The sequence below is a fragment of the Giraffa tippelskirchi genome, chromosome 12 (genome assembly GCF_054371585.1).
Source record: "Giraffa tippelskirchi isolate mGirTip1 chromosome 12, T2T-mGirTip1v1.2.pri, whole genome shotgun sequence".
NCBI lineage: Eukaryota > Metazoa > Chordata > Mammalia > Artiodactyla > Giraffidae > Giraffa > Giraffa tippelskirchi.
Genome location: NC_137286.1, coordinates 64,544,898 through 64,561,766, shown reverse-complemented (window position 1 = coordinate 64,561,766; position 16,869 = coordinate 64,544,898). Strand labels below are relative to the sequence as shown.

The 16,869-nt window shown below is 44.4% G+C and overlaps 1 protein-coding gene across 1 annotated transcript; it reads right to left on the bottom strand.

The window, feature by feature from the left end:
- Positions 1–5,237: 5,237 nt before the first annotated feature.
- Positions 5,238–12,258, bottom strand: MAGEL2 (MAGE family member L2). Its single transcript, XM_081550878.1, has one exon. The coding sequence runs from the start codon at positions 8,787–8,789 to the stop codon at positions 5,238–5,240; it is 3,552 nt and encodes a 1,183-aa protein (XP_081407004.1). The 5' UTR covers positions 8,790–12,258.
- Between the last annotated feature and the right edge of the window lie 4,611 nt (positions 12,259–16,869).

Below are 16,869 nucleotides of genomic sequence, written 5' to 3'. Positions count from 1 at the left end.
TGATCTATATTTCTATCTTTGTGCCAGTACCATACTGTCTTGATGACTGTGGCTTTGTAGTAGAGTCTGAAGTCAGGCAGGTTGATTCCTCCAGTTCCATTCTTCTTCCTCAAGATTGCTTTGGCTATTCGAGGTTTCTTATATTTCCATACAAATTGTGAGATGATTTGTTCTAGTTCTGTGAAAAATACCATTGGTAGCTTGATAGGGATTGCATTGAATCTGTAGATTGCTTTGGGTAGAATACTCATTTTCACTATATTAATTCTTCCAATCCATGAACACGGTATATTTCTCCATCTGTTTGTGTCCTCTTTGATTTCTTTCATCAGTGTTTTATAGTTTTCTATATATAAGTCTTTTGTTTCTTTAGGTAGATATATTCCTAAGTATTTTAGAAAGACATTGCCCATATGGGGAGACTCCTTCATTCTCAGTTTTCTCCTACTTTGCTCGGTGACCCTGCAGGAAAGGAAGCCTAGCGACCCATCTTTACAGAGCAAACCACAATGGATTGCTAGGTTTTCTTTCCCAGAGAGTCTCTTCAGAGGAGCCAGACCTGCCCTCCTGCCTGCCTTTCTTGTGCTCACAGGACTTTGGGGGTTGGGGATAAAAGAAAACAGGTAATCTGTAATCTAAATGACAGTGTCTCTCTTTTAAAATTGTTATTTTGTATTGGCATATAGTTGATTAACAATGTTGTGTTAGTTTCAGGTGTATTGCTGTTGTTCAGTAGCTGCTAAATCATGTCCGAGTCTTTGAGGAGAAACTCATGTCCATTGAGTCTATAATGCTATCCAACCATCTCATCCTCTGTCAGTTCCTTCTCCTGCCCTCAGTCTTTCCCAGTATCAGGGTCTTTTCCAATGAGTTGGCTCTTTACATCAGGTCATTGTTGCCATTTTTTCCTCATCTATTTGCCATGGGCACAGACGCCATGATCCTAGTTTTTGAGTGTTCAGTTTTAAGTGAGCTTTTTCACTCTCCTCTTTCACCATCATCAAGAGACTCTTTAGTTCCTCTTTGCTTTCTGCCATTAAGCTGTATAGCAAAATGATTCAGTTATACATATACATGTATCTATCATTTTTCAAATTATTTTCCTATTCAGGTTGTTAGAGAGTACTGAACAGAGTTCCCTGTGCTATACAGTAGGAATTCTCTCTAAGACTCATCCTTTTTGTCACTCCTGGATGTTCCCTATAGAATCCTAGGAGTTCCTCCAACTCTCCAGTAGAGGGACCCCTGGCCTCATTTGTAAATCCAATTTAGGCTAACCCACCTCTAACCTTATGCCCTTTGACACTCAGGATGAGGAAAATGAGCAGCGTCTAACTCTAAGATAAACTAAAAGCCATCACGGGCTTTACACAGAGTGAAACACTGTGCTCCGTGCAGCCAACACAGCAGTTTGTGTGAGAGGTGATATTGAAGGTAGGAGCCATATCAAAGGCAACAGCCCAGTGACCAAACGTTGGGGAGCTGCACTCATGTTAGGCTCTGGTTAGACACAGACATGTCGGGGATGAGCCTCTGTCCTTTAGATGAGATGATACTGCACATTGTGGATGCTGACAATGTTGCTTTATGTACTGCTTTGACAGGAAATTGGTCTTTGTCTCTATGGCTCTCATGAGGAACGACTTGCAGTAATAGTATTCTGAATTTCTGATCATTTCTAAGTCAACATCCTAAGTTATTACCTTGCTTACAACTTAACATCCTGTACAGCAATGCACTTGATACGATCCCTCTGGGAAACGTTCATATTTATTTATTTATTATATTTTTTGGCTGCACTGGGTCTTTGCTGCTTTGTGCAGGCTTTCTCTAGTTGCAGCAAGAAGGGGGCTACTCTTCTTCATGGTGCACGGGCTTCTCATTGCAGTGACTTTTCTTGTTGCAGAGTACCGGCTCTAGGCATGGACTTCAGTAGTTGTGGCATGCAGTCTGGCTCAGAAGTTTCAGCTTGCAAGCTCTAAGGCATAGGCTCAGCAGTTGCAGCACTCAGGCTTAGTTGCTCCACGGCATTTGGGATCTTCCTGGAACAGGGATAAAACCCATGTTCCCTGCTCTGGCAGGCAGATTCCTATCCACTGTGCATCAGGGAAGTCCCACTTTGCAAAACACTTTAAATTTCTCTTCTCAAGGAGTCTACAGCTTAATCTAAAAGGTTGATACCATTCCATGGCTTTCATGGAAGCCTGTTAGCACCCACTTTCAAATTTTTCAGGCAAAGACTGTTATGTCTCTGTTCTGCTGCACGTAATTTTGTGCTGGAGCAAATTGCAAGTGGTTTTCTGAGGATGCATTTGGCAGCAGGACCACCTTGATGCTAGTAGGCTTGTATGAACTGTGTGTGCATATCATCAGTCTCCTCCACTTCCCTAAGCAGCTCTCTTTGTGGAAAAGCTTTTGCCCCATGCAAGTTATTTCCATTCAAAACATTCCCATACTAGGAATTTCTAGCTAGTGTTACTATTTTTAAATCTCTTGGAGATGCAGTTGACTGAATTTATTTCAGGGTAATTTGCAATAATTTAAACTTTTATCACCAGTTTATAAGGGTACCAGTTTTATAATAACTCTATTTTTGCTGGATATTCTATGAGTGTTCATTTTATTCTATGCCACTTTAATAAATGAAAGGTGGAATACTAGCCTAATACTTATAATGGGTAATGTACTTATCTATTAGTGAGGTGAAACATTTCCAATGTCCTTTTCCATTTGTGTTTCTTTTTGTGTTTGTCACCTGATAGCTTTTGCCCATTTAGTTTACAGAAGTTTTAGTTTTTCTTCATTTTGTAATAAAAATCTTCATACTAAAAATCTTCCTACTAAATTTATCTACATTTTGGAACTTTGAAATAATTTTGAATTTTCTCTCATTGCATCCTACCCTGTAGCTTCCCATTTTCCTGGATTTTGTTTTCTTCCCTCTGATTTTATAATGTCAACTGTTCTTTCTTAAACATTTCAGTTGAATATTTTGCTAACTTATTTTGCATGTACTTAAAAAAAACTGTAATGTTATTGCCACTTATATCTCATTACATTTTATTTCTATTCAGTTCTTTCTTAAGTCCTTGGCATTGCTTAAATGAGATCATTTGCTTAATATCAGGTGATAGGATAAATGAGATGAAGTTGCTCAAGTCACCCATGAGTGGATGATTTGGAGAAAGCTATAAAAATAATAAACAAGCTATAAAGAAATAAAAAAGCCTACACCCATGTGCCAATTTTGAGGCTTAGCAAAGCCTCTTTGGGGGACAGGTCTCAGCTGCAACAGTGCTGTTATATTCAACAGTGCTGTGGTCATGTAAATAACTGAAGATTGGCACAGAAGCCCAGTACTCTCTGACCCAAGGAGTTTACAGGAATCTCTTTCCGAATCTCTGGAAAACCTAGCCACGTGGATAATGTGCCAAAGATCCCCTGTAGCCAGGACGGTCCTGGGGTGGGGGCTGTCATCCCAGAAAATACAGCTCAGTGCTGGGGGCAGGGAATGGACTTATGAGTTCATCTCCTCTTCTAGAATTTCAGCTTTTCAAATGAGACTGAATTGGACCTGAAGAGGAGGTTTCACCTTGCCCTATGACATAAAAGAAAAGAAGAGTCATTTGAGCCCAAATGCAGGTAAAATTATGGGCAAGGGTTATGAAGCAAGTTCCAGTCTAAACCCAGGTATTTGGGGTGTGAGATTCTTGACCTTGGTTGGGGCTGAGCCATTGCAGGAGCGACAGAACCATAACAGGTCGCTAGGTGGCAGATGAATACCACTTTTGCCGTGTACCCCACTGCGGCGCTTCATCCACCAAGAGAAGGGGGGGCGGGATTTGGGGGCCCTGGATCCTTCCAGAACAATAGAGATGGAGCAACGCTGATGGTCTCCATCCCTGAGAAGATAGTGGTACCTTCAGGAACGTCCTTTTGCACACTCCAGCAGGGTCAGGTGCTCATGAATATCTTCTTCCAAAACTCTTTGGTCCCCTCCCTCCCACACCAGATCCTGCACCCAAGGACTGACTACAGGTTATTTAGTACATCAGCCAGCTGCTAACTGACTTCCCTTGTATGTTATGACTGATGCTTCCTCCAAGAAACTTCCATTAGACCCCAGTGTTATCCCTCATCTTCCCCTTGACCCACTGAGACCTTCTTGATCTCAGTTCAATGAAGCCTGGTATTTCCTTTTCCCTGTTATATTTTGCAGGGAGCATGTTTCAATCCCCATGTCAATGTGTTGATTAAACTCACAGTTCCTTTAGCTGCTGGACACCAGCCACCCACCAGAACTGACCGAGACCCCTTTGTTCTCCCCATGGCTAACAAACCTGGTACTTTGATTTGCAGGCAGATAGATGGTCCTGGCTTCCCACATAAACTTAAGAAAATTTTCTGCTTCAAATTACAACCTTATTGTCTTGGCACTGATACGTCCCACTTAATTGATCTTCTTGAGCCTTAGACACTCACCTACAAAATGGGAATAATGCCTACTTGAAAGACTATTGTGAGGAATCAAGAGGATTAAAAACCTCCTCTTGATTCACCCTCATTGATGTGTGAAGTTTTACTCTTGCTTGAATCTTACATTCCCACTGCCACTGCAATTACTGCATAATTATAATGCATGTAGCACTGTTTTGAAAAATAGTTCTGTCACCGTGGTATCTACTATTACTGGAAGTTGTCTTGATGTTCAGCTGTATTTGGAAAGTATGGTACAACTTGGCTCCCAGTACCTAGAATAAAAATTAGAATAAAGACAAACACTTCCATATTATGCTGAAATTATATTTATATATAGATATAGATATTTACTTTTCTGCAGACAGCTTTTACTGATGAGTCATTTTAACGTTCAAAGAACAGCCTATTTTGATGCTACATAATCTGTACCAGAATGAGATGGATAGCTTCTCAATTCATTTCACAAAGCCAGCACAACTCTGATACCAAAACATAACAAATATAACACAAGACAGAGAATCACAGATCTCAGTTAAAAATACAGATGCCAAAATACCAAATAGAACAATAGCCAGTTGAAATCAACACCACATGAAAATGTACAAAGCTTTGGCAGATACAAAAGCAAATTGAAATCCAAACTTACACACACAGAACTTGAACAGAAACACTAGAAACAAAACGTCCCCCCCACCCCACCCTGTCAGTGGCCTTAGGCCGGGGACCCAAAGGAACGATGAGATATCTGCTAAACAACATTAATGGGGAGGGGGGCTGCTGGTGGGGTCGTCGGTTTTATCATCGGGGCCAGACTCATCCTCATCCAGATCTTCAGACTCACACTCTGCCAGTGCTTCATAGTACTGGTATGGCCAGCACCGTGGATCTTTCTTATACAACCTGGCCAGAAACTTCAGGACAATCATCTTGCTGGTTTCAAGGAATGCTCGGGGGCCCCAGAGGAACTCATGCTCTTCTGGCTCAGTAAAGGGGATCCGCCTGTACTCCAGGTACTTCTCCCTTACAAACACTTCGGTGATGAGCTTCTTTGTATTTCCGAAGAGACCATGTGTCTCCCGGATATTCAGCCCTAATTTGCACAGAAAAGTAAAGATCAGGTCCTCCCTGACACAATTGCCTTTCATAAAGATGAGGCTCAGAACCACCATCAGGAGGCCTAACTTGGGCCTGTCCAAATAGGATGCACCTGTGTCACCCTTCCGACCCTTGTTGATGAGAATATAAGAGTGGTTTTTGGGATCAATTTCCTTCAACTGATAACCAAAAACACACTCTAGCTTGTGGCTGGCACGGCTGATGATTTCTAAGCACTCATCTTTATATTCACGAATGATGAATTTCACCATCTCTGAACGCTTAATGGGCACCTTGGCTTGGTCCTTAACCAAGAGGAACTGCACCAGTGCATTTGCTCGCTCATCCAAGGGAGACAGTGGTTGAGTCTCCAGCTTTGGATCATATTGGGTGGCACCAAATCCCTGAGCAAGAGTAGGGAGCTCAGAGATGATCAAGGATGGAGGGCTAACTGGGCTTTCCCAGAGACCTAGGGCCCTTGAGGTGCTCGGACCCTCCCAGGCACTCAGGGCCCAAGAAGTGCTGGGCCCCTCCCAGCCACTTAGGATCTGGGAGGTACTCAGGCCCTCCCAGCCACTCAGGATTCGGGAGGTGCTTGGGCCCTCCCAGTCACACAAGAACTGGATGGGGGTTTGCACCTCCCAGTCATTCAAGTCTGGACTTTCCCAGTGCCTGGGAGCCTGCCAGTGACACATGTTCAGCATCTTGCCACTGCTATCCCCCTCTTCTGTATTCAGATGCTTCTTCTTCCGGGTGGCCTTGCCTGAGCGACGTGGCGGCTCAGCGGAGGTCTTTGAGGCCTCTTGAGTGATGGCCATCACCTGGGGGGCAGCTGCTGTCGCCATCAGAATACTGGGTCCTGCCTTGGACGCCTTTGAGGAATTCACATTGGGCTGTGGAACCCATGGGATTGCAGGCAGGGCCTCAATGCAGGCAAATGGATCCTGCAGAGTAAATGGCAGTGACTTTGGGGCCTCTGAAGTGGCAGATGGGCCCTTGAAGGCATTAGAAGAGGCAGGCTGGAACTGGGAGGTAGATGGAAAGACCCTTGGGGTGGCGTTAAAGGTGTCAGATGTGGCAGGCAGGTTTCTCCAGGGAGTTGGCAGGTGTGCTCCAGCAGTTGGCATTGCCCTGGGGGCACAGAAAGTGCCACCGAAGATCATCCGGTCCTTTAGAGGAGCCTTGCGTTCCTTTGAAGAGGTCCTACGATCTTTGGAAGAGGTCCTTCGGTCTATAGAAGAAGCCCTAGATTCTCCTGATGGAGTCATCAATGATTTAGCAGAGCCCATGGGAAAATTTGCCCCTGCTAAGGGGGCTCCAGGCTGGGCCTGCAGGGCTGCAGGAGGGCCCTGCCAGGAGGGCTGGAGTTGCATGGATGGCAGCTCTGCCTGCGAGCCCGAGAGCTGGGCCTGCTGGGTGGGTAGCTGTATTTGCAGAGCCTTTTGGGAGGCGGGGGCCCCCTGAAAGGGCTGCTCCAGCTGAACCAGTGGTGGGCCCTGCCTCTGGGCCTCCTGGGTGGGCAGGGACTGCCAGAATTGCCCCGGGGCCTTCGGAGCCTGCCAGGCCAGGCTGGCCTGGGCTTGCTGCACTTCCTGGAACTCCATGGACGTTGGCATCTCCTGCGGCACTGGAGGTTGGCCTTTCGGGGCCTGCCAAATGATGGGTGGGCAGTGCACAGCCTGAGGGGCCGACAGTGGGACCGGTAGAGGGGCCGGCATCACGGTCGGGGGCGCCTGCGGGACAGCAGGAGGTGCGGTCGGCATCTGCGGTGCTGGAGGAGCTGTTGGCACCTGGGGGGCCGCCCGAATTGGCGGGGCCGCCCTCAACTGCGGGGTAGGCAGTCGAGTTTGCGGGGCCTGCCGCAGCGGTGGCGGGGGCGGCAGGGCCTGCCAGAGAGGCGGTGGGGTGGCCAGGACCTGTGGGGCAGGGCGAATGGGTGGCGGTGCCTGGCGGATCAGTGGCGGTGCCTGGCGTATTGGGGGTGGGGCCTGGCGAATGGGTGGTGGGCCCGGGCGGATGGGCGGTGGGCCAGGGCGGATGGGTGGTGGCCCAGGGCGCACAGGTAGAGGTGCCTGCCAAGTGATCGTTGGACCAGGCCAGGTGACCTGTGTGGTCGACCAGCCCAGGGGTGTGGCCGGCCAGCCTTGTGGTGGGGCCTGCCATCCCGACGAGGTGGCCTGCCAGCCCGGGGGAGTGGCCAGCTGCGCCGAAGGGGCCTGTGGGCCCTGGGGAACCGGCGGAGGAGCCCTGATAACCTGTGACTGGATCTGCAGGATCAGAGGCTGAGCCTGTGGGGCCCAGGAAGCCATAGGCTGCGCAGGTGGGGCCGGCGCCGGCGGCTGAACTATCGCGGCTCCTGTCGCTGGAGGCTGGGTGATCGGAGGTCTCGAGCCTGCAGGATGGATCATCAGGACTCCAGGACCTGGAGGCTTGGCCATCGGGGCTCCTAGAGGAGGAGGCTGGGACATCAGGGGTGCCGGAGGCGGAGGCTGGGCTATCGGAGCTCCCGGAGCAGGAGGCTGAACCATCAGGACTCCTGGAGTCAGAGGCTGGGGAATCAGGACTCCCGGAGCTGGAGGCTGCGCCATCGGGGTCCCCGGAGGGGGAGGATGGGCCATTGGGGTCGCCGGCGGAGGAGGAGGATGCGCCATCGGGGTCCCCGGAGGAGGAGGGTGCGCCATCGGAGTCCCCGGAGGAGGAGGGTGCACCATCGGGGTCCCAGGAGGAGGAGGATGGGCCATTGGGGTCCCAGGAGGAGGAGGATGTGCCATCGGGGTCCCCGGAGGGGGAGGATGTGCCATGGGGGCTCCGGGAGCCGAAGGATGCATCATCAGGACCCCCGGAGTCGGAGGCTGGGCCAGCGGGGCTCCCGGAGGGGGAGGATGGATCATCAAGACTCCCGGAGTCGGGGGCTTGCCCATCGGGCCCCCCAGAGGGGGAGCCTGGACCATCGGGCCCCCTAGGGATGGAGGCTGGGACATGGGCGCCACAGGGGCAGGCGGCTGGCCCTGCGGAGCCTCCCAAGCAGGCTGCGGTGCCTGCCAAGTGGCCAGTGAAGCCTGCAAATCAATCGGAGGTGGGTCCCAAGGGACTGGAGGGGCCCGCGAGGAGGCGGGCGGTGCCCGCATCAGAACCGTAGGGCGGCTATAGACCGCGGGCTTAGGGGCCTCCTCCGGGGGACTCGGATCTCCCAGATTCTTACTTAGCTGCGACATGTCCTTTTGCTCTGACAGCTGGTGAGCCTTTTCCTCCGACAGCTGCTGGGCCTTTTCCTCCAGAGAGAAGAGAATGCCTACGTGGCTGCTGAGAGGAGTCCTCCCTGCTGACTGGTGAATAGGAAGTGAGTGCCCTTAGCTCTGCAGCTTTCCGCAGTAAGGAGGAGGGGGGAAGGGGGCTCAATCCCGCCCCTTCCCCGCCCCCGACCACCACAAGTGGATAGCGCAGAGGGGCGTCTACCAGAAACCCTAGCTGACACAAGATCCCTCCTCACTCTGCCCAGTCCCCAAATGCAGCCTGGTCAGATTCCCCATGGGTGAGTTTTCACAGGGGAGTGACAGGGACAGATTTATGTTTTAGAAATCCCTGTACTGCAGTATAGAGTTGGGAACAGACCACTGGGAACATGGAAGGTATCCATGAGGGGGAAGATGGTGTGGTCTGAGCTCAGATACAGCAAAACGGGAGCCAGAGGGAAGAAAAGAAAATACACACACACACACACACACACACACACACGCATGCATATATATCTCAAGACTCACGGTAGACAGCTATTATATTTTAATGTAAATGTGAAAGAAGAGAAGTCCCGGGAAAGTGGATAAATTGCTAGGGTAGGTGATTCTCACAGGGACACACTGGAGGCTCCTAAGAAAGAGAAATTGATGAGAATTGGGTGGGACACAGCCATTTACAGTGCTGTGGACATGCCAAAGAGGATAGCCTGCAGACACTTCTGTATAAAAGCTTGGGATTCAGAAGAAAACTGTATTGGGATCCAGATACTCTTCATGGAAATAGAGCTGCTGCAGGGATTGTGGTGCAGAAGAAGAGTGAGATTTAGAGTGAAATTACTGAGGTAGGTCTTGGAGCTTGCAGGCATTTTCAGATACAGGTGGAAAAAGGACAGCCAAGAATACAGAGATAAGGAAAGAGATCCTGGAAGTTGAGATGTTCCAAACATCCATGAGAGATAGCATTTTTAGTATGGGGAAAATTCCTGTGGAGTAACTGGAATGAAAGAACAAGGTAGGTTTCCTGCTGGTTATTTTTCAGTTGAAGAGCAAGAAAGAAATTGTAACAATGACAGCCAAAAAAATGCACTAGAAAATAATAAAATAGGGGAATGAATAGACCCACAGTTCATATATAGGGAAAACAGATAAACAGCAACACACAGAATTTTATGTGTGTGTGTGTGGAAATTTAGCTTAAAAATTAAACAAGCAATGCATTAACAGAGAAAGTAGAAGGCATCAAATGCATTGAGTAACACTATACTATTTCATGCTGAAAGGAAATGACAGTCACCCCCTTTTGGACAGTTTCCTGGAAATATACAAAATATTAAATATCAAGGATGTTTAGTTTAGCAGAGGCTATTTTCAGCAAGAGTCTGGAGTGACAAACAAAAAAAGTGTGAAAGATACCACAAGGGGGCAGATGAGAATGATGAAGGCTAAACCCCACTCCTCCTGCAGTACTGTTAGCTAGTAGTCCTCAAATGTAGTAATTTATGAATCCCAGTGAAAGCATAAACACATGCCCAAGTTTATTACTGCCTTAAATAAAGAAATGATAATTTGACAGTGAGGTTTAAGTAGTTTTTCTGGCAGTTGAATGGATGAAAAATCAGAATTTCTATCCCCCAGGAGCATCTTCTGAAACAGTAGTTCTTTCCCGGTGCCTGATGATGGGTCATGCCTCCATAATCACAGAAAGATGCTTCTGAAGAATGGACACACCATATATCATGGTTTTGGGTCCCTCTCATGGGTTGATAATAGTCCATAAAATAGTTATCAGTTTGATGAGGTTAAGAACTGACTACATCACTGGGGCTATCTCTCAACTGTCACCCTCATGTTTCCCTACCAACCTTGTCACATACCAGTTGCTGCCTGTGGATGGCTTTTTAGTTTATTTTTCAGCCAGTGACACTTCTACCCTCACTGAAGCACACTTCTTCTTCCTCTAATTCTGATATATAAATTCATCAGAGATTAAGTTCTCCCACTAACCATTTGTTTTTCAGGATTATGGTGGATTTAACCTTTGGTCCATCATGCTGTGGGTCATCCCACAGAGTAAATGATTGCCAACAGGGCCCAATTGTTCTCACAGAGGCTGGGGCTTAATGAATAGCACTGGCCACACAATGTCAACTCCCACCAAATCCTTTATGTCAAAATCCTTTACCCCCACTTTATACTTGGGGCCGATATGGAAGCTTAAAAAATTATCAGGAATTATGTGGGGGGATGTAGATGCCATTATAGTAGAAAATAAAGTAGCACCTTTGCAACTCCTTGGTAATGTTACTGAACTACCTGAGAAAAATTAAGGCGTGAGTACCCAGTGATTCTAGTGGGTCAAGTAATGATAAGTAAATTGGGTTTTTTCTTCCCTGGAAAATAATATGCTTATTTTAGACTCACTAATCTCAGACCCAGACCACTTGACAACCTAGCTACCCCAAAATTTCCTACTTCCAGTATCAGTCACACCTGAAGAATTAAGTGAAATATTGACCCTTTTGAGGGTTGACTGTTTTCATAGAAGCATTCCCAATAATGTCCTCAGTCTAATGGATGTGAACTACAAGCCTTAAATGGGTCTCCAAAGCCCCCCTCTTCTCCTTGTGGAATCTTCTAGCTTCCTGAAGTTCCCACCACCCTTTTGTGTGTATGCTCTCCCATCTCCATACCTCTGACCCAAGTATTGTCAAATTCCAGTCCTTTCTTCTCATGAAACAGCTTAAAAATTGAAGGTGCATCAGAAAGAAAAGACATATCCACAAAACATTAATGGAATGTAGGTGTCTGTCTGCTTCCTAATCAGAAAGAACTTTCAGTGTTTTCTAAGTATAAAACAGAAGGGTAACAAAAGTAATGGAAAAGATTGGGGTAGGAGAAATGAGGAGACACAAATAGGAGTGGGAAATTACTGGCCAGATGAAAGAAGTTTCTGTACATTTCTTTATTGTCTGGATCACAGCAAGCATAGTATCTCCTTGCAGATTGGAGTCTTTTTTGTTCACTCATGTATTCCCAGCCTGTTCTGAGTGTTCAGTAAGGAGCTAGTGGATGAAAGTGTAAGATTAGCACTAGAAGTGCCCATCTTTCATTCTGTGATAGCTTTAGACTTGGTGTAAGTATGGATGTCAGTAAAATAATGTTATGATTTTCATAAAGTCTAAAATTATTTATTTACGAAATGTCTTTTATTAAGGATTTAGTATGTACTTGACATGGTGCTATGTCCAGAGAAAAATCTGACATCATATCTTACAGATACAGAGGGATATGAATATGCTATTTTTAGTGCAATAAAGTAGTTTTCACTGTTTAAAACTCATGTTAATTATAGTCAATGCAAATAACTGAGTACTCACTTCTGTTTGCAGTGTGGGGGTAGGGTTGTGATTCTGGCAGTAGCAATGAAAAGAAAAAAAAAAAACAAGAAAAAAAATCCATAGCTGTAGCAAATTCATTCATGTTCTCCAGATAGATGGAACACTAAAAGAAAAAAAGAACAGGGTATGTCAGAAGTACAGGCATTTGAAAGAATAATTGCAAGGGGTTCATAAAAATAATGTAGCTGCTGTTTATTGAATTGCTATTATTTGACCAAATACCATCCTACAAGCTTTCTACACATTGCATATTTCTCACAAAATCCACAAGTGTTTGGCCCCATTTTACACATCAAGAAATTGAGGCTTCAGATGGTAATTAACTGTGGCAGATCCAGCAATCTACAGTAGAATCTGGAACTGAAACCTGATCTATTTTTTGCCAAAAGAGAGCATTCTTGGCCATTACATTGCCACTGCCAAAACTTTTTTTTAATTTTAAATATAATTAACATACCATCTTGTTGTTGTTTATTTGCTAAGTTGTGTCTAGCTCTTTCGTGACCCCATGGACTGTAGCCCATCAAGCTCCTCTGTTCATGAGATTCCCCGTACAAGAATACTGGAATGCGTTGCCATTTGCTTCTCCGGGTGATCTTCCTGACCCAAGGGTCAAACCGATTTTTTCTGCATTAGCAAACGAATTCTTTACTACTGAGCCACCTGGGAAGCCCCAGCATACAGTTAGATACCTAGATATACAGCCTTCTGTTAAATGAGCTTTGTTACCAAGTAATCATCTGTCAAAACAAGATGAAGGTCTTATCAAATAAAGGTCCAGTCAATTCCTTCTCCTCCAAAGGAAACCACTCTTTTTTTCCAGATCATTTCCCATTATGGGTTATAAGATATTCAATATATTTCCCTGAACTAAACAGTAAATTCTTCCTGTTCACTCATTTTATACAGAGTATTCTGTATCTGTTAACCCTGTACTCCCCTCTCAATGACTCTCTCCCTTTTGGTAGCCATAAGTTTGCTTTTTATATCTGTGAGTTTGTTTCTGTTTTGTATATAGAATCATTTGTATTATTTTTTTGAGATTTCACATAAAAGTTATATCATATCTTTCTCTGTCTGACTTACTTTAATTTACTTGGTATAATAATCTCTAGTCCATCCATGTCACTGCAAGTTTGGTTCATTTTTATGGTGGAGTAATATTCCATTGTGTTCCACACCTTCTTTATTTATCTGTTGATGAACACAGGGATTGTTTCTATGTCCTAGCTATTGTATATAGTGCTGCTCTAAAGATTGGGGTTGGGCTTCCCAGGTGGTTCTGTTGTAAAGAATCTGCCTGCCAAGCAGGAGATGAGATTCATTCTCTGAGTCAAGAATATCCCACGGAGAAGGAAATTACAATCTACTCCAGTATTCTTGCCCAGGAAATCCCATGAGCAGAGGAGCCTGGTGGGCTACAGTCCACAGGATTTCAAAAGAGTTTGATATGACTTAGCAACTAAACAACAACAACAAAACTTGGGGATACATGTTTCTTTTCAAATTAGAGTTTTTTCCAGATATATGCCCAGGAGTGGAATCACTGGATCACATGGAAACTCTGTTTTTAGTTTTTAAACGTTTATTGGGGTATAGTTGCTTCATGATATTGTGTTAGTTTCTACTGTGCAAAAAAGTGATTCAAGTGTACATGTATCCCTTCCCTCTTGGATCTCCCTCCCTTGACATTACACCCATCTAGCTCACCACTGAGCACTAAGCTGAGCTCCTATGCTAAATAGCAGGTTCCCACAAGCTATCTCCATTTATGTTTTCCGCAGTGCCTACACCAACCCACTAACAGTGTAGGTGGGTTCCCTTTTCTCCACACCTTCTCCAGCATTTGTTACTGTAGACTTTTTGATGGTGCTCATTCTGACTGATGTGAGGTTATATGTCACTGTAGTTTTCTTTTACATTTCTCTAATAATTAGTGATGTTTAACATCTTTTCATGTACAAAAAACACTTACTGATTTATTTCACCAAATATCAGCTCTATCTGTTATTGAATTTCATATAAATCCAATCAGTATAGTGCATATTCTTTGTAAAGTGTCTGGATTTAACGTTTTTAGAATTAAACATATTACTTATATTAGAAGTTTGCTACTTTCTACGGCCAACTACAATTCCTACATGAACTGCACAGTTTGTTTACCTATTACCTGTTGACATTGAGATATGTATATTTTGCGGACAGTATAAAAATATTGTTTGAAAATTCTTATAAAATGCTTCATTTTCATGTATCTTTAGCAAATGTCAGACTATGACTGGGTAATAGAGTAGGGGTGTGTGTGTGTGTGTGTGTGTGTGTGTGTGTGTCTGTGTGTGTGTGTGTATGTGTGTGTGTGTGTTTATAAGGAACTGTGTCAGTTATCCATAGTTGGGTTAGAACACTTTATGTACATTCTTCCAGAATGCATGAGAATTCCAGGTGCTTGGCAGCCTCTCAAGATTTTGAATTGTCAGTCTTTTATTTTTTTTTTAATTTATTTTGGTCATTCTGCAATTGTGCTCAGTTGCTTTAGTCATGTCTGACTCTTTGCAGTTCCGTGGACTGTAGCCCACCAGACTCCTCTCGCCATTGGATTCTCCAGGCAAAAATACTGGAGTGGGTTGCCATGCCCTCCTTCAGGGTATCTTCCTGACCCAGGAATTGAACCTGTGTGTCTTGTGTCTCCTGCACTCCCAGTGGGTTCTTTTCCCACTGAGCCATCAGGGAAGTCCTTTAGTCATTTTAGCAGATTTGAAGCTGTAATTGTGTAATTGTGTGCTCCTCTGAGCAATGTATAAGTGTTCCACTTGCTCTTCATCCTTGCAGAAAATGGATGTGATTGGCCACTTTGGTTTTAGGCATTGTATTAATAGTGGGTAAGAAATGGTGTGTCAATGTTTCTTTGCCTGTATGTTTGTTTATTAATACATCATTTTTAAGCAGTTGTAGATTCCCCCAAAATTAAGGGGAAATTTGGGGTTCCCATATAATCTTTGACCATTCCACACAGAAACACAACTTCTCCCAATATCAGCATCCTGTACCAGAGGGTACATTTGTTATGATCATGAACCTATATAGAAATGGGCTTCCCTTGTGGCTCAGCTTGTAAAGAATCCACCTGCAATGCTGGAGACCTGGGTTGGGAAGATTCCCTGAAGAAGGGAAAGGCTACCTACTCCAGTATTCTGGCCTGGAGAATTCCATGGACTGTCTAGTCCATGGGATTGCAAACAGTCGGACACAACTGAGTGACTTTCACTTTACATAGAAACATCATTGTCATCCAAAGTCTGTAGTTTATGTTAAGTTTCCTTCTTGGAGTTCTGTGGGTTTTGACGACATATGATGACATGTGTCCACCTTTATGACACACAAGAATAATTTCACTATCCTAAAAATCCTCTGTGCTCTGATATTCACTGTGTGTGTGTGTGTGTGTGTGTGTGTGTGTGTGTGTGTGTGTGTGTGTATTCAGTCACTCAATTGTGCCCAACTCTTTGTAAGCCCATGGACTGTAGCCCACCAGACTCCTATGTCCATGGGATTTTCCAGATATGAATACGGGAGTGGGTTGTCATTTCCTACTCCAAGGCATCTTCCTGACTCATAGATGGAACCCACATCTCCTGTATCTCCCTCATTGTGCCACCTGGAAAGCACCCTTCCTACTCCCTATCCCCTGGAAAATGCTGACATTTTTAATGTCTCCATCGATTTGCCTTTTCCACAATATCATATACTTGGAATCATACATAAATTTTTCAAGTTGGCTTTTTTCATCTACTAATACGCAATTAAGATTCTTCCAAGCTCTTGTGGCTTGTGAAATTGCTTCATTTTTATCATTGAATAATATTCCATTGCCTGGATGTATCACCATTTACCTATTCACCTATGAAAGGACACCTCAGTTGCTTCCAAATTTTGACAAATGTGAATAAAGCTGCCATAAACTTCCATGTGTAAGTGACTCATTTCTTTTCATCTTGGTATAATATTCTACTGTGTGGAGGTGCCATAGTTTATTAGCATTCACTTATTGTAGACATGCTAGTAGCTTCAAAGTTTGGACAATTATGAATAAAACTGTTACAAACATTTGCATGAAGATTTCTGTGCTGGCATACATTTCAAGTCATTTACATGAATTCCACGGAGAAAATTGCTGAATTGTATATTTAATTTCACAAGAAACTGCCAAAACTGACTTCCAAAGTTGCTGTACTTGGAGACTATTCCTATTGAGTTGGCGAAAAATTCATTCAGATTTTTCTAATAGATGTTACAGAAAAACCCAAGCAGACTTTTTGGCCAACACAATGTATCTTCTTTGTGTATTTCATTCTGTTTCCATTTTTTTAGCTGTGTTGATGTTTTACTGCTGATTTTTGTTTTATTTTGTTTTGTTTTGCTTGACCATATCTTGGACTTTTATTGGTGTGACAATAGCACCGGGATTTTAAGCTTCCAGATGCATGATCATCTTATAAATTACGTTATTCAGATTTTTGATTTTCTCATTTGCCAGTTTGGGTCATTTTTGTTTCTAAGGATTTTTTACTGTTTCATCTAAGTTGTCAACTTAAAGGTATTAATCTGCCTTTATTAACGTTTAACAATTTGCTAATTTTTAAACAGTTTTAAGTTAATCATTT